This window comes from Tinamus guttatus, unplaced genomic scaffold (genome assembly GCF_059628265.1).
Source record: "Tinamus guttatus ecotype Peru unplaced genomic scaffold, ASM5962826v1 Tinamus_guttatus_pri_ptg000513l, whole genome shotgun sequence".
In the NCBI taxonomy this organism is placed as follows: domain Eukaryota; kingdom Metazoa; phylum Chordata; class Aves; order Tinamiformes; family Tinamidae; genus Tinamus; species Tinamus guttatus.
In genome coordinates, this window is record NW_028289047.1 from 350,277 (window position 1) to 372,748 (window position 22,472).

The window sequence follows — 22,472 nt, forward strand, 5'->3', positions numbered from 1 at the left end:
CAATACCATAGGTATTAAAAAAAAAGAATGCTTTTAAAATCTTCCTTCCATGTCCTTAAGATACGTAAACAAATAAACCTGAAGATTTTTTTGGTTAGCCATCTTGAAATGTTAATTTTCACATGTGTGTAATGAATTATCTGGAAGCATTAGAGATTTTTTTAGCAGTTTTTATGTATTGCTTTGTACAACAGGCCAAGATGGAAAATGCCTTTCTCTTCCTCTACAAGGCATGATATGTGAAAGAGTAAGACCTAGTTTGCTGCATATAAAATGGAACCAGCTTGCTGATGCAGAAATAAGTTTTATGGTGGTGTTTTTCAGCCTTCGGTAACGGTTCTGGATATCAGTGAGTTTCAGGCTCAGCAAAGAATGCAAAGACATTCAGCGGTCCAAGGACTACGTAACTGCAGCGCGTGTCAGAGCTAGCTCCCCTGCAGCACGGCCAGGCTGCCAGGCGGGGGGTCTCCGGTGTCGCTGCGTGTTGGGTGCCGCACCGCGCGCGCAGCCCGGGAGCTGCTCCCCAGCCTGGCTGCTGGGCTGCTGCCCACGGGACTCGGGCGCTGCTGCCGCTAGTCCTGGGTGCTCAGCAGCCTCCCCTGCCAGCTGCCGCCGCTGGTGGGAGTTTTGGAGGTGTTTTATTCTTCAATTCAGAAAAAAACCCCACATTTTTAGGTGGGGGAAAGGGGGACAGTGTTCTTCCTACAACCCCGTTGCATTTCCCTTTCATGAACTTGGAATTTACATTTTCCAGCTCTAATATGGGGGAAAAATGGGTGGATCTACAGTGCGCTTGAGGTCTTCTTATCAAGTACCTAGTGCCTTTTTATTATATAACTGTTGTTTTTCTTTCATGGGATTAGTGGAGAAAAAACATCCAACTGCATCAGCAAAATTTGGTGAGCTTTTTAGTAGTATCTGTGCTCTTCATATGCCTGAATATTCCACTCTTAATCTACTTTGTTATTTAGGCCTCTCAGCGAATGAAAACTCCAGCTAAATATATGACTGGAACTGCAGCCTTGCCTTTCAATCCTGCAACATTTGGAGAGGTAATTGTCAGTATTTCACTTCCTTGGTTAAACACACCATTATTTGTTTAGAGAGTAGTAAAGGCGGCTAATGAAGAGTTACTGTAAGTCACCCTACCTTCTAAAATTTCCCTTATAAACAGATGTTGGAAGGAACTCTGCTCATTTTGTTTGTCTGTCCTTGAATGGGTCTGAACAGGATTTTCACAGTATTTGGGGCGTATGTTCCTAAGAGAGCTGCTTTCTGAAGTGTATCCAACACAATAGCTTCTCAGAGGGAAGAGCTGGCAATCCTGTGTAGTTTCCTGCCATGCTCTCCTTGAGGCTGCTCTCCTCCTAGCAGGTTTCCTGGCTTCATTGGACCTTAGACACAGATTCAGATATGATGTAAGATCTGTGTTAGTAATGCTTTGGGTGAGGTCTGCCAAATTGGTGTAAAGTACAGGCTGAACTACCTGAAAGAAAGTTGCATCAGCTTATGCTAAACCAAAGATGGGTTCATGATTTAACCTCTTGAGTATCTTGTAGGCAGTGTGCTTGCACAGGTATATTGCAGAAACTGTTCCTGAGGTTTGTTACACAGCGTATATAACCCTATTTCATTGCTGCCTACTCTCTCTAAATTCGGTCAAAGAAGGAACTGTCTTATTTTCGTTATGTACAGCATGTTCCTTGTTCTTTTATTCTGACTCTTCCATGATATTACAGGTGCTTGTGCACTCATGAGAATCCTCTGTTTTTACCTCTTCCTCTTAGATAGTCCTGTACCTACGGATGTGTCTTGCTCACAGTGCTGGTGTGGTGCCAGCTTCACAGAGCTTGGCAGAAATGCAGGATCATGCTCCAGCCATCGGGCGTTACATAAGAAACCTCATGTCTGGTGACCACATATCCTTCTCTTCCTCCTCCTCCTCAAAAACTGGAGAAACCAACCCTGTACAGATATATGTTAGCCTTCTTCAGCAGCTGTTATCTGGAGTTGGAGGTGAGAAGCTAGGTGCCACAGCATATTTAAGAAAGAAAGAGTCGTTCATTAGAAATAAGCTGTTGGACAGAGTACTTTGTGATTACTGAAGCCAAATTCGATATTGCAACGTAAATACATCCTTTTCAGTTTACAGTACTCCCTTCTGTACTCTGTATTTCTATACTCTTGTGCTTCCCTTCTGTATTCCATAGGCTGGAGAAAGTAGCACAGTACACTTGTACCGTTGGTTGAGCTAGTGCTTTAAAATTGTCGAGTTATTGACTGTATTTTAGTAACCTCCTGACCTATGAGTGCTTCCTCATTTTGATCACAGCTTATGTGATACAAGTGTAGTTTTAAAGTACAGATACCTTTAGAACAAATTGCTACCAGAATGTTTGGTTCTGTTAATTTGTCTAGTGTCTCTAAGAACTATTAAATCCTACTGTTCCATATTATTTTGTATCTCTACTAAATTGAAAATGGGTACTTTAAAATGCCTGGTATTAGTTCTTTTTATCGCTGATTTTTACCTTGTGTAAGTACTGTTTTTGAGGTAACTTTATTTTTAATGTCTCTTCAGGTTTGCCCGTAATGTATTGTCTCCTGGAAGTTGTTTCTGTGTATCCAGAAAAACTAGCCACCAGATTTATAGATAAAATGGATTGGATAAAGGTATGTTGAAAATTTTTGCTTGTTTTCTGAGAGTGGAAGAGACTTGGCGTTAGCAAAATCTTGTGTTTTCTCAAGGTGGAATGAAGGTTTTTTTTCATTTTCTTTTTTTTTAAGCATACAGCATGCGCTTTATTTGAAATCTAGTTTCTACTTGCAGTCAACAACTTATGAGATGTTATATGAAAAATACTAGGGAAAAGGGGAGTTTTTTGGTTTGTTAATATTCTTAATTTTGTACTCTGAACTACACATTCTGGGCAGCCTATCTCACTGATCCCCTTGGAACAAGCACTAAGTGTTGTCCTTGATCCAACAGCAGCAGCAAAAAAAAAAAAAAAAAAAAAAAAACAGTGAATTGTCTTAAAGTGGGGATGTTCCACTTGGGAGATGAAAATGAATTACTTCCCGGACAAAGAGAAGAGTTAGATCACTAATTATTTTAGAGCACTTTCTGTGCATTTATTTTCACTTTCCTTGAATGAAAATGAGATAAACTGGAGTTCACTGGGGGATAGTCCAAAAAGAATACATCATTCTTTGATTTCTTTTTTCAGGCAGACACTTCCTTTTTTATGGTTCTCTTTAAGCATCCAGAATTTGCTAACGTCTTAAGACATTGCAGTACCTTTATTTTGAAAATAAGATCTGCCAAGAAAAAGATAACAAAGCCAGAAAAGTATCAGAATGGGATTGAATACATTCTCTTAGTGTTGTCTGTACCGATTCACAGGACTTAACACATCTATTCAGATGTGTGTATTAGGTTTCAAAAGAGAGGTCTTAAAACACTTTTTAAATTGTTTTAAAGTAAGGAGTTTTTCTTTCTTTCTTTTTCTTTTCTGTTCTGCTCATGACCTGCAGAAAAACTTTCTTTTTCTTTGGCGTGGTAACCATCTGCTAAATTATACTTACAGGGATGGTAACTGATACTACTTAGTTCCAAAAATACTGTCATAAATCAAGCCTTGTGTGATTTTTACTTGGCCAAGTGGTAGTAATGAAGGAACAGGTCTAATAGCTTGTCAGAAGTCACCTACATAATCTGATGCAAGTTTTGAGTTGAAATTGGAGTTCTGTTTTCAAGAACTTGACAGATCACATTACTTTCATTACTTTCTTCTTTTTGTTTCTTTTGTTTCTTTGGCCCCTTTCCTTCCTTTCCCTTCCCTTCCCAAATATGTTGTATTATACATGAAATTAATGTCAGAAATAAGGTTGTATATGAAAAAATTGGCCTGAGGCTTCCTAAATTAAACTTTTTAACACCCTCATTGTTAGAAGGTTCTATATGTGAAGTGGTTGAGAACTGATTCCTCACCACGTTTTTTGTATCATTACTGAATTAAATTTGTTTACTCTCTCCATTTCTTTTCCCTTTGATTGAAAGAATATTGAAGCCTCTTTTAATACAGGAATGCAATTATTCACAGTTTTGTAGATTTTTTTTTTTGATTTTAACTCAGTTTCGATGTGAAACATGAAAGTTCTTCTCTGTAGACAAAACTCAGTAAAGTCAGAGTATAACTCAAGCAGTGAATAGACTTCTTGGGAGCAGTAATAATGTTCCTCCAAAAATCCATCATCCCTTGTAGTAGGTGCTTTGCTGAACTGAGTGCTTAATTTGCTACTTACTGATGATTCTCCTTCAAAGAAAGGTTTCAGAGATAAGTAATATTTATGCGGTTGCATGACAGTTGTGCTTGTGTGTGGGAGCGCTGTATGAACAGACTGTTTAACAAACTGATTGCCTGTTTCTTGCTTCTTTTCAAAAACTTCCACAGAGCCTGATGAACACAAACAAAGAAGAAATGCGTGAGCTTGCAGCCTTGTTTTATTCTGTAGTGTTGTCTACAATGTCTGGAGATGAGCTTAGGGCCTCTGTGGAGCAGCTGATCAAGCTGACAAAAGACAATCATGTAATTACCTTTCTCTGTTTCCTCTTACGTTTTGTTTTTTTGTTTTAAAGTGTAATTTGACTAATAGAAAATCTAATTCTTGCCGATGTCCAGGATATATTAGCCTATTATGTAAAATTCAGTACCTGTTTTCTGGTTGGATGGTGGGAAGGGATTATTGCTGTAGGTGGCTGGAACAGGTCTTTAAGTAAAAACAGCTTCAGAGATAAATTTAAGGTTAGTAAGGGTTTTTTTGAAGACGGTGGTCATAAGCATGTCCATCACGTGTTCGCCAGCTTTAGTCGGCTGAATATTCTCTGTCTCATTGATTGATACAGGGTCTTGTTACTTACTTCAGAGTCCGTATTCATGAGCAATTAAGGTACCAACAGAACTAAGAAAATGTTTAATCTGTTGCATATGCTCTAGGCCAGCCCATAGCACCCTTGTGGCTTCCCGTTGTGGGGGTCTTTGCTAGGGGAGAGCAGCCTTCCTTCCACCCCCACAACAAGGGGTCAGGATCCCTTCCCCTCCTGTAATTGTAAGGGTGTGAGGTAGGTTTCCCTTCTCTCCTTCTGGAGCTCTTTGCCCCCATCATAATTTTATCTCTGGGTTTTGCCACTACTAGAATTGGGAGGAGCTCAGGAAAACTCATAAAGACTCCCCTCTTGAAAAGAAATTTGGCATATTTCTTTCCTGATACGTCTTGAATTCTGAAGGTTAGGGAAAGTAATAGCGTTTTCAAACTGCATGCTTCCCCGTCAGATGCACTGATGCAGCTTTTTACAGGACCAGGGTGTAAAAATAGATCACCCAACTAATCTGAGATTAATCCCCTATCCTTTTTTTTAAAAAAAATATATACATATTCAGGTTGCATTTCAGTCTCCTTGTCTTCTGCACTAAATCCTTTTACTAGATCCCTTTTGTGGGAGAAGGTGCCGTTGTTAAATATACTCAGTGTTATAAGAGCATTGGAGAAATTAATATTCTTGATGTTGAACTGCGATAATGAGGTTTCACAGACCATGACCTACTGAACTGTGTGGACATGTTGCTTACAGTGTTAATAGGTCAACTATTTTTGTGCTCTGAATAACACAAACCTTAAATAATTCTGCTTCAGCACAGCTTTTTGTTCAAGAATAGGTTTTGTCCTCTTAATCTGCCTATCTCCAGGCTTTTAAGTGAAATTTATACCTTGTTATATATATTTAGATGAGATTTAATGTATTTTATTTTGTGTATTTTGTTTAATGTTAGTAGCCACCAAGAGAAAGGCTTTATGAATGTGAGTTCTTGTGATCAGTTTTTAATGTGTCTTCCTAAATCTCTGAAGAAAAAAGTTTAAACTCCTAAAGAACTCTATCTACCAGAAAGTGCTAGCAGTACAAAACCATCTCTTGCTGCATTGTAAGCCAGAACTCAGCACTCTGTGTGGTGCCTTAGCAGCTGGCTTCTCTATATGTGCTCTTAAATCAAGGCTCTTTGCATAGCGTTACTTACTTTGAAAATGAGTTTTTTCTGCACTGTTGGTGTTGTCTGTAGAGCCCGGAGGTCCAACATGGCTCCTTGTTGGCTTTGGGATTTACAATAGGAAGGTACTTGGCCAAAAGGAAATTCCGAACAATGGAGCTCCACGACATAGAGCCACCAAACACTGCAGTCATACCGGAACAAGAGCAGCTCATAAAGTCGACGACAGAAACCATAGGTAACGTCCCACCTGAGGCTTTGCTGCATGTGACAGTCGTTTTCCGGTCACCCTGGCTGAGGACGCTTCCATGGTAGTCAGTCCATAGATATTTAATCTTGAATTCACTTGTCTAATAGAATTCCGTCTAAAAATGTACTCTGATCAAAAGTATGAGTTCGTGTCATCTCAACAAGAATTAGATTTTAGGTCACAGGCCAGCAAGGCACATACAGGTGTGGTGCCACTGCCTAGACTCATCTCAGTGACTCCTGTCGGTTTGATTTTGTTCTAGCATAACGCTTCCTACCCGCTGCAGCGAGCATGAGTACTTACCTTCTTGCTTGGGGAAAATGCAAGTGCCTGCCTGTCTGTCTGCTGCTAAGTAGTAACACAAAATCCAGGTCACCCTGTTTGCTTTTCCCTCTAGGTTCTTTTTTGGACAGCACCTCGCCCTTCATTGTGGTGGCTGCTTGCACAGCTCTGGGGGAGATTGGCAGGAATGGCCCCTTGCCAATTCCCAGTGAAGGCGCAGGGTTTACAAAGCTGCAACTTGTTGAAAGCTTACTGGCCCGAATCCCTTCCAGCAAGGAAACAAACAAGGCAAGCTTCTGTAAAATTGTTGTGATTCTTTTTGCTTTCTGAAATACGCCATCTATAATTTCATGTGTTAACATGCCAACCATGGTTGTTTTTTAAAGTAACTCTTACTGAACCTAGTTGGAATGATCATCAGCTTTAGTGAGTCAGAACGGGGAAAGAGCTTTCAGAATATCTAGTGTTTTCTATCCCTTGATAGTGTGTATTTTGTATCTTCATAAGAAGGAGTTCACAGGATGAAAATTATCAAAGGTCATAATTTGAATTAAAAAAAAAATAGGAAGATGTTCCTTTATAGGAGAGCTAACTAGCCTAGAGAATAATTCTCAAAGGTAGCAAGACTTTTTTTTTCTCCATTTCTGGAAAAGTTGTGTTTTAGAACAGAGGTGTGGTGATTGATCTGATAAGTACCTGGGATGTCTAACCTCTGATACATTAAGTGAAAAGTGGGAATGGGTTTAAAGTATACTCCCATCGCCTAGACTTGCAGGATAATTATGTGATTAATGTGTATGTTTGTTTTGTTTACATTTAAGATGAAGGAACGAGCAATACAAACATTAGGTTACTTTCCAGTGGGAGATGGAGATTTTCCCCACCAGAAGCTACTGTTGCAAGGTTTGATGGATTCTGTAGAGGTGAGGCACCAGTAACATATTATTCCTTGCACTGAGGTGTATGTTCCCATTTGGATGCCTTTTAAGTACTCTGGGGGAAAATTTGCAAGAGGACATGGAGCTGTCTTTTTTTTAACAGTACATCTGTTTTTTTAGGGCTGACCTAACAGCAGAGGTAGGTTTGTGGTTTGTAAAGTCTGGATATCATAAAAAAAAAAAAATTAAAAACTTGCCTCTTGAGGTCTCTGTCCCAGTCTCTGACATGAATGTCTTCCATTTAGAAGGACTGTACATATGTATGTGCAAAATTTTAAGAACTTCTAGAAGTGCTTGGACCTTCAAAAATACCCTAAAAGTAGATAATTGAACTTTTTTTCTCTCATTAGAATGACATCCGCTGATGTACTTCACTTGAATTACGAGCTTTGTTTCTTCGTAGGAAGCTTAACTTTGTCAGTCTGCACGCACCAGTGTTTGTACTGCACTTTGTTCATAATACTGAAGGGCATTTTCACATACTGTAGCATGCAAGAAAGCAAAATTAAGTAGTCTGGAAACTTTTGTTTTTAGTATTCTTAATTTACAGCTTGGTTTTACCTTTCTTCCTTAACCACACTGGCATAGGATTCAGTGTTGTAGAAGCAGTTAGTGAGTATCAGACACACTGGCTTTGCTGAATCATCGAGTCTAGTGTGATCAAACAAGCAAAAACAGTAAGAACATTGTGTACACATCTACAAAATGATGTTTCTGACTACCCTGATTTTTTTTGTCTCCTGGAGCTGTTAAAGGGCATTAGAGCTTCCTTTATAAAATATGTACCTGGAAAACAAAACCAGAAAGAAACAAACAAAAAATCTCTTAGGCTGCAGGCAGCTACAGGCTTACTTCTTCAAATGCCTGAGCATTTTCTGCTTCCACGGAAGCAATTTAGAAGGTGCTCAGCAGATGTGAAAACCAGTTAACATGGTTAGAGACTCATCGTAAGTAATGAAAAAAGTGGCAGACATCTGCATATTCTATTCCCTCTGTTCTGAGGGCCTTTGGTAATAGTGCAAAGAGAACAGAAACAATGCAGAAAAACTGCTTTATCTTATATGGAAAACAAATTAGTTCTTCTCTTAGCAGTGATCAACTCTAAATGAAACTGTAGGAGGATGTTATGCTACTGTTTAGGAGCACAAGGTCATAGTAATTGTGTTAGTAATTGGCAGTTTTGTTACCACTTTAACTTTTGTTTGTCTTACTTGATACTGTCTCTCCAGATCCTTTTGTTCACTAAATTGAACTTGCAGAGATTAGCAATACTTTGTAGGAGCCATGTTGTGAAAAGAGGTGTGGAGGTTTTAGCTTTCATCGGGTATTTTTAAGGGTTGGACAGTGGGCCTTTTTCTGTTGATCTCAGTGGGCTGATGCTGGTTTCAGAAACTCAGCACAGATATGGTTTTCAAACTGGTGCTGAGAAATGAGGTAGAAGGAAGAGACTGAAGTCTTGTAAGGCACCAGAAGTCTGTATAGTCCATCGATCAGTGAAGTTCTTTTGTGGTTGTTCTTCAGGCCAAACAAATAGAACTGCAGTTCACCATTGGTGAAGCTATTACCAGTGCTGCTGTAGGAACCAGCTCAGTGGCTGCACGTGATGCATGGACAGTCACAGAAGAGGAATATATCCCTCCCCCAGGTAGGTCTTTCTAACACAGAAGGCTGAAATGAGGAACATAAATCTCACTGTTTTGTCGCAGCACTGGGCCACATTCTTCATGGTGGAAGTAAGAGACCTTTTTTGGTCTGCATTTTCGTAATGCAGTTCTTTGTGTTTTGCAGTGCTGTATTATATATGCATTCTTTTACCTCTTCAGGTCCATCTAGTTGAAGGGTAGAATGTTTTTCACTTGCTATTTAAGCAGCTTCTTGATGAAATCTCATTGCCATGCGACAGCACTTGTTTCTTTTTTTGTTGTAGTTTCCCATGCTGAGTTAGCTTCAGATTTAATGCTTAAAACCCTTTTTAAAATAATGTTTTGAAGCCTGAACTAGAGAAGAGAGATGTAAGGTTGAACTTCAGGTCTTTTTCCAGCAACTTAGATCACTGTGTTAAAATGACATTTGTGTTAAGTTCAGTGGTCTGCACCTCTGCCTGGCCTGTTTAGAGTCTGAAATTCTGGCTCAATTAAAATATAAGCATGACAAAACGCTGGCTTCAAAACAGATGTAAATATCAGCTTCAATAGGACAAGCAGAGGCTTAGCATTTTATTTGAGAATGGTCTTGGATTTAAGTTCCCACTTGCTTCAGAAATTTTGAGTTTTCCTAGCAGCTAACTGAAGTCCAGTGAATCTTATACAGTCTGAGTGACACCCCTTCCCAGCCCCGTGTTCTGAAACACTTTAGTGAAAGGTTAGGAGGCCTTTGTTCAGAGGAACTGTTTTCCTTTTTTCCAAGGACAAAAACTTTTCCAGTGACTCCCGTGAAAGCTTTCTCTGAATCAACAGAGTTGAAGATGTCACCTGAGTACTCATGTATTGCTAGGTCTCCATTGGTTTTACACATTACATTGAATTTAAAAATGAATGTGGCTGATGGTTAAAACTCCTCCCCCCCCCCCGCTTTTTTTCATATAGATTTGAAAGTGAATGATGTGGTTCCGTGGGTTCTAGACCTTATTTTGAACAAGCACATTATCAGCCCCAACCCACATGTTAGGCAGGCATCCTGCATCTGGCTTCTGTCAATGGTGAAGAAGCTGAGCACACACAAAGCAATTAAGGTAAGAAATATGCCTCTTTCCAACCATTTTCTTCACATCCCTGATTTTGATGCTTACTTCCTTTAGGTACCTTGCTTTCCCTTCACTTCAGTGGGTTTCCCAGTACTGCTACAGCCTTTACTGAGGTCTTTTTCAGACAGGGCTTGTCTTATGTTACGAGGGGAGCATATTTTGTTGGTAGATGGACAGGGCCATTTGCCATCTTTGTAAACATCTGACTTGCATTCAGGTCAGTCTGGTGTTGGTATAAATAGCTGCTATAAGGTTAAGTGCTAGTACATATTCCCTTGCAAAGAAGAATTTTGTGTCTATATATTTTTAAGGATTTCTTTTTGCAAAATGTTAAAAGGAGATGGAGGGCTCTTCTACCCAGTGCTTCTTATACTTGTGTTTTTGGTGTGCTTTGATGAAGACCTTATAGTTAGTGCTTGTCTGTGATAAAAGAATCATTATGTTTGTGTAAACAATGTATGTTGCAGGAGGTGGCAAAATCCTCTGATGTGGGGATGGAGGAAAGGTGTCCTCAACCAGAGGGCTGCCAGGTCTGGCTACAGGCCAGACTTACAGTCTGTCTATTACTGACATTTATTAGACAACAAAAATGAAACATGTGATCTGTAGATGGCCTGGGAGCTGTAGAAGCTGGGCAAGTGATTGTGTCGTTTTATAAGCTGCAGTCAGGCTTCTGCTTGCCTCTCTGAAAGCAGAGTAGTTCCTATTTTAGCTGTAGCTCAGGCAGTTTGTATGATAAAATAACCTCTGTTTATCTGTTAGAGACCTGCCTTGAGACAAGCCAGATGAAAGATGCAAAAGCTGAAATAAAAATAATGTCCTTTTTCTCATCTTTCAGTCTCATCTCAAGGATATTCAGGGTGCATTTGTTTCAATTCTGTCAGATAGTGATGGTAAGTAGTATTTTATCTTAGGAGTTTTTTCTTTTTGTAGTTTGTTTATTAATTTGTTTATTACTGCCTAAATGTTCCTCACCTTTACTCTGTAAAATCTCTTGCAGAACTTAGTCAAGATGTTGCTTCAAAAGGTCTTGGACTAGTATATGAGCTAGGAAGTGAACAGGATCAGCAAGAGTTAGTCACCACACTCGTTGATAACCTTATGACTGGGAAAAGGTATGGTGAGCTCAGAACTCAGTGAAATAGTGCTTTGGTGTGTATGTCTGATGGGGGCTTTTCATTTGGAGTTCAGCAAAGCTTTTAGGTAACGATTCATACCCGTTTCAAGCAGTCCAAATCGGTTTTGGTTTGGACGGATTCCCTGCCTGCTGCACTGTGTGATTGCAGAGGTCAGTGGCCTCCTGCAGCGACTCTGCACAGGTGCATGTTGCAGAACAGGGGATTTGCCTTGTGTCTGAAGTGCATGCATCTTTTGCTGAGGAAGTATTAATGGTCACTTGTCGGTTTCAGTGCCACAGATGCTGGTCTTAAAAGACTGCTGGCTATTAATCATGTTGGATCGGTGCTGGAAATCCTATTCCTACGGCCTATTCCTGTCTAATCCAGTGTGGGTGTAACCACAGTGAATGGCAAAAATGAGGCTAGGAGTGTGGGGAACTCTAGTGGCTGAGAAAGAGAGTAATGGATTTTTTTTTTTAATTAGTTAAAAGTAGGGGTGTGCTCTCTCTGTGTAGATCTATTCTCTGTGATGTAACTTTTATCTGGGCTGACATGAAAAGCTCTCCTTCAGTGTTTTGGCTTGTACTTTCTCACTGTATAGCAAAGCCCTCACTTTCTGCAGTTTTTCCTTAATAACTCACATAGTGAGGGTTAATAAGAGTCCTTGCAGTGTGTACAGATTTGCACACCTGTATGTTTGGAACCTAAAGAAGAGGGAATTACTGAGTTAATAAAGCAAAGCAAATTCACTTGTTTCATAGTGTGCAGTCCGTTAAAGGACAGGGTTTGGCAAGGCTAATACTGTCTCTCTTTTACCACCAGAGCTAAACATGAGATGACTGGAGAAACCGTGGTGTTTCAGGGTGGCCTAAGCAAAACTCCAGATGGGTAAGTTTACTCTCAGTCTCAATGGCAAGACGCATCATCTGTGCTAGAACCATATTCCCTTTGATTTAGATATATTCCCTGAATTTTTCATTCCTGCTTGTTTTCTAAGTTACCTTAACTATTTTTTTGTAGCATAGATAAAATGTTTCTCTGTTTACTTTAGGCTGTGATTTGAATATAGCTGTAGATATTATAGCATTTCTTAGCTAAAAATGATACTGATTTTCCCTCTGTTTTCCAAAGTCAAGGTCTTTCTACTTACAAGGAGCTTTGTTCACTGGCTAGTGACCTTAATCAGCCAGATCTGGTGTACAAATTCATGAATCTGGCCAACCATCATGCCATGTGGAATTCTCGGAAGGTAATTTGCTCCTTTTATCTCTCTTTTGTGCCCTCTGAAAACAAAAGCAGCATTTCTCTAACTCTACCTTTGTGGCTTAGGTAGAACTGCCTCTGGAGGTTTTTCTGTGCTGGCACTCTGGTGTCTGATCTAATGCAAGTTCACCAGTCTAAGAAGATACTTCAAAATTACTTGAAATTCTTACAACAAAACAATTATATCACGCTCTTCAAATCATCCTACATTCCAGCTGTGGTCCTTTTCTGTTACTTCTGGTCCTTTCTGTTACTTCTGTTACTTTCTGTTTAGAAGCCACGTGCCGGTCTGTTCAGACAGTGAGTTAGGATTTTCAAAACGGAGTGACTTTTCAGGTGCAAGAGAAAATGTGCTTTGTTGTGTAAGAAAGCACAACACAAACTAACCAAGAGCAAGTGCTTAGAAACCCAGTTCCCAACAGATCAGTTTAACCACTGTTGTCCAAAAAATGTCCTTTCTTAACATAAAACTCAAGTCGATATTTTAAAGCTGCTGTAGCATTTCTCAATTCCAAAAAAAAACCTTTTGGACCTAATTTCTGCAAAAATGTAGCATAATATATTTTAAAATTTATCTTTGCCTGCAGGGCTCTAACTAAGGGCATGTTCTTTTCACTAGCTTTACCTAAGCTTGGAAGAATTTGTTTTGTTCCTGGGAGCAGACAGGGCACCTTTCATGCCCTTACAGCCTACCTGGATCTTTTGCATGAGCCTTCTGTAGTGAAGCATACGTGCTGCCTTCCTGAGATTTTCAATCTCTAGCAATGTCTTTTATTGGAAAAAAAAAAGTGCCATCTCCAATATCCAAAGTCTGACAAGTCAGACTTCTCTTTCCCTGCACTCCAATCTCTAACTTTTGTCCGAAGTCTGACAAGTCAGACTCCCTTTCCTGGCACTCCAGTAGCCACAGGTGTGCAGCCAGATCCCTCATAACACGGCAGAATTTCACAAGCCTGGATGAGTCGGTAAAGTCCGCTCAGCAGCTCTGGGTTGAGCTTCGTCCTTTCAATGACTTGCACAGTTGTTCAGTTTGGAAGGGATATCCAGAGGTCTGGGGACAACCCTTCACACAAAGCAGGGCCAGCTGGAGCAGGCTGCACTGTTACATTTTCTGCAGTCCCTCAATCCTCAGAGCAGTGGTCATCATTGGAAATAAGGGCAGAGTCTTGTCTTTCAGTCTTAATTTTCTAGGCTGTGACTGAGAAAGTATGACCTGTCTTGTGAATCCCAAAGTGGGACTTGAGTGGCACTGTTGATGCTGCCAGTCAGGTGATGTGAATGAAGCTTCTGGAGGCACAGTACTGCTGCCACTGAACAGTTCCTCCTTGGATTATCTTGCCAGTGCCCATGTTATCCCCTGGTCCAGTATCCATTCTACTGTATTAGAATTGACACTGGGGCCCCGTTTTAAAAGAAAAACAGCATGAATGAGTATTTGGATTTAAAGCAACCGTGAACACTTGCAAAATGATAATTCCCAGAATTTACAGAATGTGCAGTTAGGATGGAGTCACTTCATTTCTAAGTTTCTAAACTATTCCTGAAGTGTTCCTGAAGTTCTTCGAAATGCAGTCGATTTGGAGGGAAGCAGCTCCTGCTGTCATCAGTCTTTCAAAGAAGAAAATTATTTTTGGAATAACCTGTTCAAATCTTTCTAAGTTTTAATTCTTTACTACTGCTTTTGCCAAAATAATCAAACAGGGCATCTTGAAATAAGAGACGTACTGTATTGGGGAGTTAATGTTCTTCCCTGTGTGATATTATATATGAAATAACTGTGATACTGTGGTGCTGATGAGGGTTAATTCTGGTATTCTTTAACTCTTTAGGTCCCTTTTATCTTGGTTATCTAAACTGCCAGCTTTGCTACAGACTATAGTGTTGCCTGGACCAGTACCTGAGTGAGCAGGTTGTTTCAGTAAGTTCTTTTGTCATCATTTCAGGGAGCAGCTTTTGGTTTCAACGTGATAGCCACCAAGGCAGGAGAACAGCTGGCTCCCTTTCTGCCCCAGCTTCTTCCACGTCTCTACCGTTACCAGTTTGACCCCAACCTTGGCATTCGACAGGCAATGACCAGCATTTGGAACGCCTTAGTCACGGACAAGTCAATGGTGAGCAGACACCAGGCCTTGCCACGGTGTAAAATAGTGGGCTTGCTGCTCACCTCATCGCATGGAGATTGTCGTGGGATGGGAGTGCCTGCTTTTTTAGTGAAAGTAAGGGCTTTGTAAAAGGGAATGAGGTGGTGTCCTATGAAGCAAGAGATATTGGAATCCATGGATAAGGCAAAAGATATTCAGAGACTTTGTGTTGTCTCTTCTGTGAAGTAGGATATTCCAGAGCTTTTGTGTGTAGTTGATGCTCAGGGCTAAGATTGAGCTGAAAGCGCAGTCTTCTGCATGTGTGATATTGGTTATAAATTCCTTGGAAGTTCTTACAGCTGAAGATGCCATTTCCGAAGCAGGGGCATCTAAATGTGGCTTCTCAGGTTTAGGTGGAAAGCTCATGGGAAGAAGCTGTTCCATCAGTTCAAGGACAGTTTCAATGATAGTTTCAGGAATGGGTTTTTTTCAGGACTTTCTCTTCCTCTCGGTCTGAGAAATCTAGAATTGGATTTGTGAAAGTTTTTTCTAGCAAGGCCCAGCTCATTAAATCATTGATTCTACATCAAGAGCAACTGCTTTTCTTGTGAGATACAAATGTTTTCCTGCCATTTCTGAAGCGTTCTGTTGGAAAAGAACCAAAAGGACCATGGTCTTTTGCTGTAGTCTCTCCAATAACCTCAGCCTTGGAGCAGTGGAGAGAAAGGCATTTCAAGAATAAGCTTGTTCAGGGTCAGCTTGTTGTCAGAAAGCAGCCTATATTGTCCTTGTTTCTTGTTGTTTTTTTGATTTTTTTTTTCTTTTTTTTTTTTTTCCGGAGAGCAGGTCTGGATATGTGGTGCATGCCTGTTTTATGATTATTCCCTTTTCTCATAATAGGTTGATAAGTACATGAAGGAAATTCTTGAAGACTTGATCAGTAACCTAACCAGCAACCTGTGGAGAATCAGGGAATCCAGGTATTTGCTTGGAAAAGTAACAGATTTTTCTTCATACTGTCATCTCTTTTATTCATCATAGACCTGTTTAACGAGAAAGCTGGGGGGAGGGTGACACATGTCCTTTCATCAGAACAGAACCCAGTCCTTCAGTCTACACTTGAGGTGTGATACAGCCCTAAAGCAATTTGCTTCATGGATTTTATTTTAACTGCACGTAACTTGAGCGTAATACTCAACAACATTCTCTGAAGGAGAAGTTTTCGGGTCACGAAGTTCTTGGCTATCCTTGCATCTGAAGAAGTGCTAACATTGTGTTAGAATTGGTAATGTGGCTCTATATATACTTGGCAGTAGAATGCCATTCAGCATATCATTGTTAATTTTTTGTTCATATTTGTTTATTGTTATGCTGTTTTAAAAATATTAGTTCTAATCTTGTTTGCAGATATTAGGCCACTATGCTTTTCTTTCTTATCCTGTGCTTTATAGTAAATAAATCTGAAACAACGCTACAACTGTAATGCTTGCACTAGCTAGAATTTTGATTACAGTGGCCTTTCTTACCCACTGTCTTTTGTTTTAATTTCATCTGTCTGGCTGAATGTTTTCTTTTCTCTCTGATGAAAGACATTCTTTTAACAGTTGTTTCATGGTTTGGAGAAAATGAAGATTGTACAAACATCTTTTTTTTTAAAGCATATACTTAATATATAAGTATATATATTTGTATATACCCACATACCAAATAAAAACACCATATAATGAAAATAAAATTTTCTTGTTTGCAGTTGTCTAGCACTGAATGATTTACTAAGAGGAAGACCTTTGGATGACATTATAGACAAACTTCCAGAGATCTGGGAAATCCTATTCAGAGTGCAAGATGACATTAAGGTAATTAAAGTGATAATGAAATAGTAATTGGCAGCAGAAAGTACGGTCATCAGACTGAAGTATTTGAAAAGAGTTTAGAAAATGGTCACTGAAAAGAGATTCTCTGAGAAGCCAAAGTGAAGCCAATTGGAGTTTTGGTTTATAAGCAGTCAAAAAGCTCAGACCACTCACAGTTAGCATTTATCTGCCCTTTATGTGCTGGTTTTCGTTCTTGGCATGCTTGTTCTCACATGTTCAGCACTTTTTCCTGGGTATGAAAGATTTCTTAAGTATATGCCTAACACTAAGGACAGAAGTATTTGTTTTGAATTGCTTGTGTTATTAAATGCATTGCAGGTACCGAGTCAGAGTCCTTGGCTCCTTTCAGGTTTGAGCCATGTTGTCCCTGGGATCAGACTTCCTGGCTCCAGCTTAAGCAGGGCTGAGCTGTTATCCAAAGCACACCTGCTTCCATGCGGGTAAATTCAGTGTGCTCAGAAATGTTCCTGGGCACTGGAGCCAGCTGGAACAGAGTGACCTGGCACTGTGCTAGTGAACTGCATTGGCCCCCATGACAGAGCTGCTGCTTGCAGACTGCCTGTAGAGAACGGTCCCTGGAACTGTCTAATTCCTGAGGTTTACTTGGAAAACGTTCAAGAGAATCTGCTTGGGACAGGCCCAGGGCAGCCTAAGAAGTTAGCAGTCTAGGGGATTGTGTACTAGGAATATTGCTAGACATTGCTCTAATTGATCAGCACATCTCAGATAAAGTCAGAGCCTGGTGTCTGGATGGTGGTGTTGTCACGTGCCACTGGGCCTGCACAGATTTTGCTGTTTACTTTTAGTCTTTCCCTCTAGTCCTAGATATGTAGTTGAGTAAAGTATCACGAGGCAAAAGGCATTTTACTGAAGCAGTAAACTATACACAAAGCATCATATCCACAAAGGATTATATATTTCCTTTCATAGTAGAAAGTTCTTGGGGTGGGGAGACCCACCTAATAGCAGTACAAGAGAGACAAGTGTGAATAGAAACACAAGCAGCCCAGTGGTGTCAGGCAGCACTTCTAATGAATTTAGCATTGAACACCGGGTAATAAGTGGACCAAAGGCAAAACTTCTTTAGATGTTACTATATATAAGCCGTGAATATCGTCTTGTTGTTACTACTATTTTAGTTGTCTACAAATAAGAACTGTTGCACATAAGATTTTAAAATGCTAACAAGAGATACTGACTTTTTTTCTAGGAGTCAGTGCGAAAAGCAGCAGAACTAGCACTGAAAACTTTAAGTAAGGTAAAAATCTATTTTCAGAATGTGTGCATGGAGAGATGTGTGTCAGTGGTGTCAGGTAATTATTCACTTCCATCTCTGCATGAGTGATATTTCTGTTGTCTTAAAGAGATCTTTGGTACAGAGTGCAGAGACAAGCAGAACAGTCCACTAGAAAGCATTCATAATAATTGTGTTCCTGTACACTTCTGTATTTTTGCTGATAATGTTGGACTTCAGGTGCTTGAGGTGAATATTGTGTATCGCTTGAGGCGATACAATGCTCCGTGTAACCCCTAGAGGGAGATACTGATTTCTTGATGTCCCTTTATGGATCCTTGATGGCTTTATATTGTTTTCATTTGGTGTTGAGATTTAAGGAAGCTATGTAAATGGAACAACATGGAGTTCATAGAATCATAGAATGGTTGAGGTTGGAAGGGACCTCTAGAGATCCATCTAATCCAACCCCCCTGCACACACAGGGTCACCTAGAGCACGTGGCACAGGACTGCATCCAAGTGGGTTTTGAAGATCTCCAGAGAAGGAGACTCTGATCTCTGCTCTGAAACTCTAATCCAGCCAGGACTTTTGTCTCTGATGCTGGTGCCTTCACAATATTTTTGGTGTATAATACACACATTGCTTTATGTTTTGTTTGGTATTCCTCTGGAAAAAAAAATGTTAGTGGAAACAGAAACACTTCTGAAGTACTGTTTGGAATCACAGCTTTGGCAATGCATGAAATGAACTACCTGCATGAAATGCATAAAATGAATGACCTACATGAAATGTCAGTTGCAGAAGTGGTGATCCAGTAGCTGTGAATTGTTCTAGTAGTTATTGTGACTTTTTTTTTTCTGTCTGGCAGAGAAGGTGCTTTAATGTAATCTGAGAGGGGGTTTGGGACGTGCATGCAGTACTGATTCTCATCTGTTGCCAGGTCTGTGTGAAAATGTGTGATCCGTCCAAAGGAGCAGCAGGTCAGAAGACTGTAGCTGTCTTGCTCCCTTGCCTCCTGGACAAAGGAATAGTAAGCACAGTCACTGAAGTCCGGTCTCTCAGGTTGGTTTTGCTTCCTGTAAATGTGCTGGTGGTGAGGGCACAGCTTATTCATTTGAATCACAGAATATGCTTTGTAGTTTATGTCAGAAGTTGCTCTGCAAAACAGCCTTCTCGCTGTTCTCTCCCTTTTCTTACTGAGCTCAAACAGCAGTGCTGAGCACCCCAGCTATCCCCCTGGAACGTCCTGTTTACACAAGTGTAAGCAGCGCTTTTGGCTTCCTAAAGCTGATAAACTGATCTGCAAGGAGGTTTCTATGCTTGAGACTTTCCTTCATTTTGTAAATGGAAAATCCCAGGAGACCCATGTGTTGTTTCACATCTGATTCTGAGTGATGACACTTTACGTCCCAGAGGCAGCTGCATTTGGTCGTACAGTTCAAACAGGTTTTGTGTCATGTAACGGGTGAGGTTCCCTCATAAGGGTCTTCATGTACTTGCCTCTTTGTAACCTTGTTTATAGCTTCCTCTGCTTGAAGGACAAAATACTCCAGGTCTGAATCTTGAAGTGTAGCTGGCCTTTGATAAATAACTTTCTCTTATTGAAAATGATGGTCATGTTCAGAAATTTTAAAAAGCTCCGCCAAAATTAGAGTGTGTATTTCTTGAATTGTTTCATTCCTTTCAGAGGTTTTGGAACACTGTAAAAATTCGGCCTATGAGATGCAGCTGGTCTGAAACTGAACAGTGATACTTGAACAGATTGTTGTAGTTTGTTCTTTCTTGGTTAGAGACTTATTTTTGGAATGACTTTGCCTGAAACTTCTTTAAAACATGATGTTATTTCTTTCTGCATATGTCTCTTTGGCCTTTCCCTCTGATATACTCAGGCCAAACTAAGCAATCTCTGTGCCAAGAATAGTGTTCATGATGGCTCAGAGGTCTGGGTATGATCTTGCTTAAGCAGAAGAATGCTCAGTGATTTTTGTTTGCAGGTAGATCTGTACTGGTGTGATTGGCATCTGGATTTTTTTTTCTGTTAGTATATTGAATTGAAACAAACAAACAAAATCCAGCTGGGTTCGTAGGCTTTGTCGTGACCATTTCTTTGTTCTCTTTCTAGCATTAACACTCTTGTGAAGATCAGTAAAAGTGCTGGATCTATGCTGAAACCTCATGCACCAAAACTTATCCCAGCCCTGCTGGAGTCTTTGAGTGTGCTGGAGCCTCAAGTTCTCAATTACTTAAGTCTTTGTGCAACAGATCAGGAGAAAGTAAGTGCAATTATTATGGGAGAATGTCTGCAGAGGAGACACACAAGGATTTAGCTTCATATATTAATGTAGCAAATAGCAAATTTGGCTCAAAGGTGTAATAAGATATGTCTAATGAGTCACTGAAGTTGCCAAAAAGTTTACGTTTTAGAATTCTGTAAAAAATAAGATTCAAACATTGGAATACGGTTGGATGATTTTTTTTTAGGGAGGATGAGGAATTTTTTCAATACATTACTCAAGCACGTATTTCAAAGAGCAATCTCAAGTAAGAACTGTTGCTAAATGTCACTTCAGCTCCCTGTACAACTGTACAAGAAATGAAGAGTGGGTCTCTAGTAATAATCATTTGTACTGCACTTGTGCTATCAAATTTTGCTCTATTTTTTGGGGAGTTTAACTGCAGGACTTTTTGTTGCATAAATTGAAAGGTGTGCATTAGCCATATGGGCTGAAGCAGGGCGTTCTCAGCACTGCACCCGTTAACACCTAAAAGCATATTTATTAGTTCCTGTCTGCTGGGAAAGTGTTCAAAATCCTACTACTAAGAAGTGAGTTGAGCTAATTCGGTTGTGTGGGGGAAAGGGGCAGCAGAAAGAAGCAGGTGGATATAGCAGAGTAAACCTTTCTCTTTTTTTTTTTTTTCCTTTAATTTTCCTGATAGCAAGAATGTCCGTTTCAGCTCCTGTGTTCCAGCTAGAACATCTGTCTTTCCCTAGAAGGGAAACATCCATAGTCTACAGGTCTTCTCATGTCTGAAATGGGTCCTGGTTTGAGCTTATGAGAAAATGAGTTGTAACTGATGTCAGTATTTCTACTGGTTTGAAGTTGACTTTGCTTTTGGTTTTGATCTTTTTCTTCTTTTACTTTTGATCTTTTTCTTCTTTTACTTAGACTGCAATGGATAATGCCAGACTCAGTGCTGTAAAATCATCTCCCATGATGGAAACAATTAACATGGTAAGTAATTCATTCAGGAGGGTTCTTGTTTACTCTTTTTGGTGAGGTAACAGGAATCAAGGTAAGGCCTTAACCAAATTCCTCTTAGATTCTGTTTTATTTTCTCATCTGTCAAGTTTAAAAACTGGATTTTCCCACCCTGTCCCCATGTGAGGGACAAGCTGTGTCCTTCACATCAGGTGTAAATGACTGTGGCTCCATCTGGAGTCAGAGAAGTTATTTCTCCACCCCAGAACCTGCTTCTTTGAAGAAGAGGGCAGCTTTCAAGTGCTCCAAGGATAACTCTGCTGGTTCTGGGTTATGCTAGCTGCTGTTTCTCCTCATCTTTGGCTCTGTTACTCCACAAAAAAATCAAATAAATAATAATAAAGTAATTGCTGTTAGAACTCATGCTGTCCAGACCTTGGTTCTGGTGCTTCGGACTTGCTCCCTGAGCTTTGCCAATGTTTTACATGGTGGAAACATTTTGAGAAAACCCGTGTGTTACTGAAAACCCTGTCAGCAGCAAGTACTTGTCATTGCAGTTAGCTACAGTGAGAGAGTTGCTGATACCCAGTGTGCTGCAAGGCAGAGCTCACTGCCAAATGCTAGAGTCTGCCCCTTCCCGGGGAGAATAATCCCCCTGATTTTGCACTCAGAAGCAGGCATGGTGTGCCAGCACCTGAGCTGTTTCAGGTGAAGCTCTGCTGACAGAGCTGTTCTTTTTTACCTGGACTTACAGATAAGTAGCAGCAGACCCTTCCTTAGCTAGCAGCATTTGTAGCTGCTAGCACTGCCAGAGGGGGCTGCATTTTGGTGTCAGATGGAGTGTCCTCTAAAAATAGTCTGTAAAGCACATAGGGATGAATGATTCCATGTGAAAATCTCACCAACTTGCTGCAGGCTGGAGCAGCTGCTGCTGCCCCTTGTGCTGGCTGTGCATTTCCTGTTGCAGCCGTGGGGGACGTTTGTGCTGCCCTTCCATCACTGCTTGGGCTTTCCCATCAGAGGGGAGAGATCCCACAGCTCCCTAGAGGAGCATAAAGATGTCCTGGTTCTGAAGCACCCTTCTCTCTATTCCTGTATATCTGAAACAGGAGTAATTACAACCTTTGATGGGTTATAATCAATTATCCCTTTCTCCCTTTACCTTATCAATGCAGAAGGATGTGGCAGAACTGACTTCTGAGGGTTAGCTCAGGGGTCACCTTCAGCTGATGTGTGCCCTGTGGCTCTGTTTGAGGATGGATCTCCTCTGGCAGGCAGTGCTACACAGAGGGCTGATAACCTGAGGCTTTTTGTTTACTGTGTGTTACTTTCACTTTTGTAGACACATCCGTTCCAGCAGTGCAAATAGTCTTTTCAGCAGGATCCTCTTAGCATAGACGTGGGACAACCTGCATGTGGTGTCAGCTACCTTATGGTCCCCT

At 40.4% G+C, this 22,472-nt stretch overlaps 1 protein-coding gene across 2 annotated transcripts in view; it reads left to right on the plus strand.

Moving 5' to 3' along the window:
- ECPAS (Ecm29 proteasome adaptor and scaffold) overlaps positions 1 to 22,472 on the plus strand; it is a 56,223-nt gene that overhangs the window by 24,652 nt on the left and 9,099 nt on the right. For both annotated transcript variants that reach the window (XM_088533672.1, XM_088533671.1), the window contains exons 17-36: positions 972 to 1,052; positions 1,788 to 2,016; positions 2,582 to 2,673; positions 4,455 to 4,589; positions 6,117 to 6,282; positions 6,692 to 6,864; positions 7,398 to 7,499; positions 9,036 to 9,159; positions 10,100 to 10,245; positions 11,096 to 11,150; positions 11,258 to 11,372; positions 12,198 to 12,263; positions 12,507 to 12,624; positions 14,582 to 14,749; positions 15,620 to 15,699; positions 16,470 to 16,575; positions 17,804 to 17,851; positions 18,771 to 18,892; positions 19,953 to 20,103; positions 20,998 to 21,063. In XM_088533672.1, coding sequence (XP_088389798.1) covers positions 972 to 1,052; positions 1,788 to 2,016; positions 2,582 to 2,673; positions 4,455 to 4,589; positions 6,117 to 6,282; positions 6,692 to 6,864; positions 7,398 to 7,499; positions 9,036 to 9,159; positions 10,100 to 10,245; positions 11,096 to 11,150; positions 11,258 to 11,372; positions 12,198 to 12,263; positions 12,507 to 12,624; positions 14,582 to 14,749; positions 15,620 to 15,699; positions 16,470 to 16,575; positions 17,804 to 17,851; positions 18,771 to 18,892; positions 19,953 to 20,103; positions 20,998 to 21,063 — 2,343 coding nt within the window. The remainder of the gene's footprint in view (positions 1 to 971; positions 1,053 to 1,787; positions 2,017 to 2,581; positions 2,674 to 4,454; positions 4,590 to 6,116; positions 6,283 to 6,691; positions 6,865 to 7,397; positions 7,500 to 9,035; positions 9,160 to 10,099; positions 10,246 to 11,095; positions 11,151 to 11,257; positions 11,373 to 12,197; positions 12,264 to 12,506; positions 12,625 to 14,581; positions 14,750 to 15,619; positions 15,700 to 16,469; positions 16,576 to 17,803; positions 17,852 to 18,770; positions 18,893 to 19,952; positions 20,104 to 20,997; positions 21,064 to 22,472) is intronic.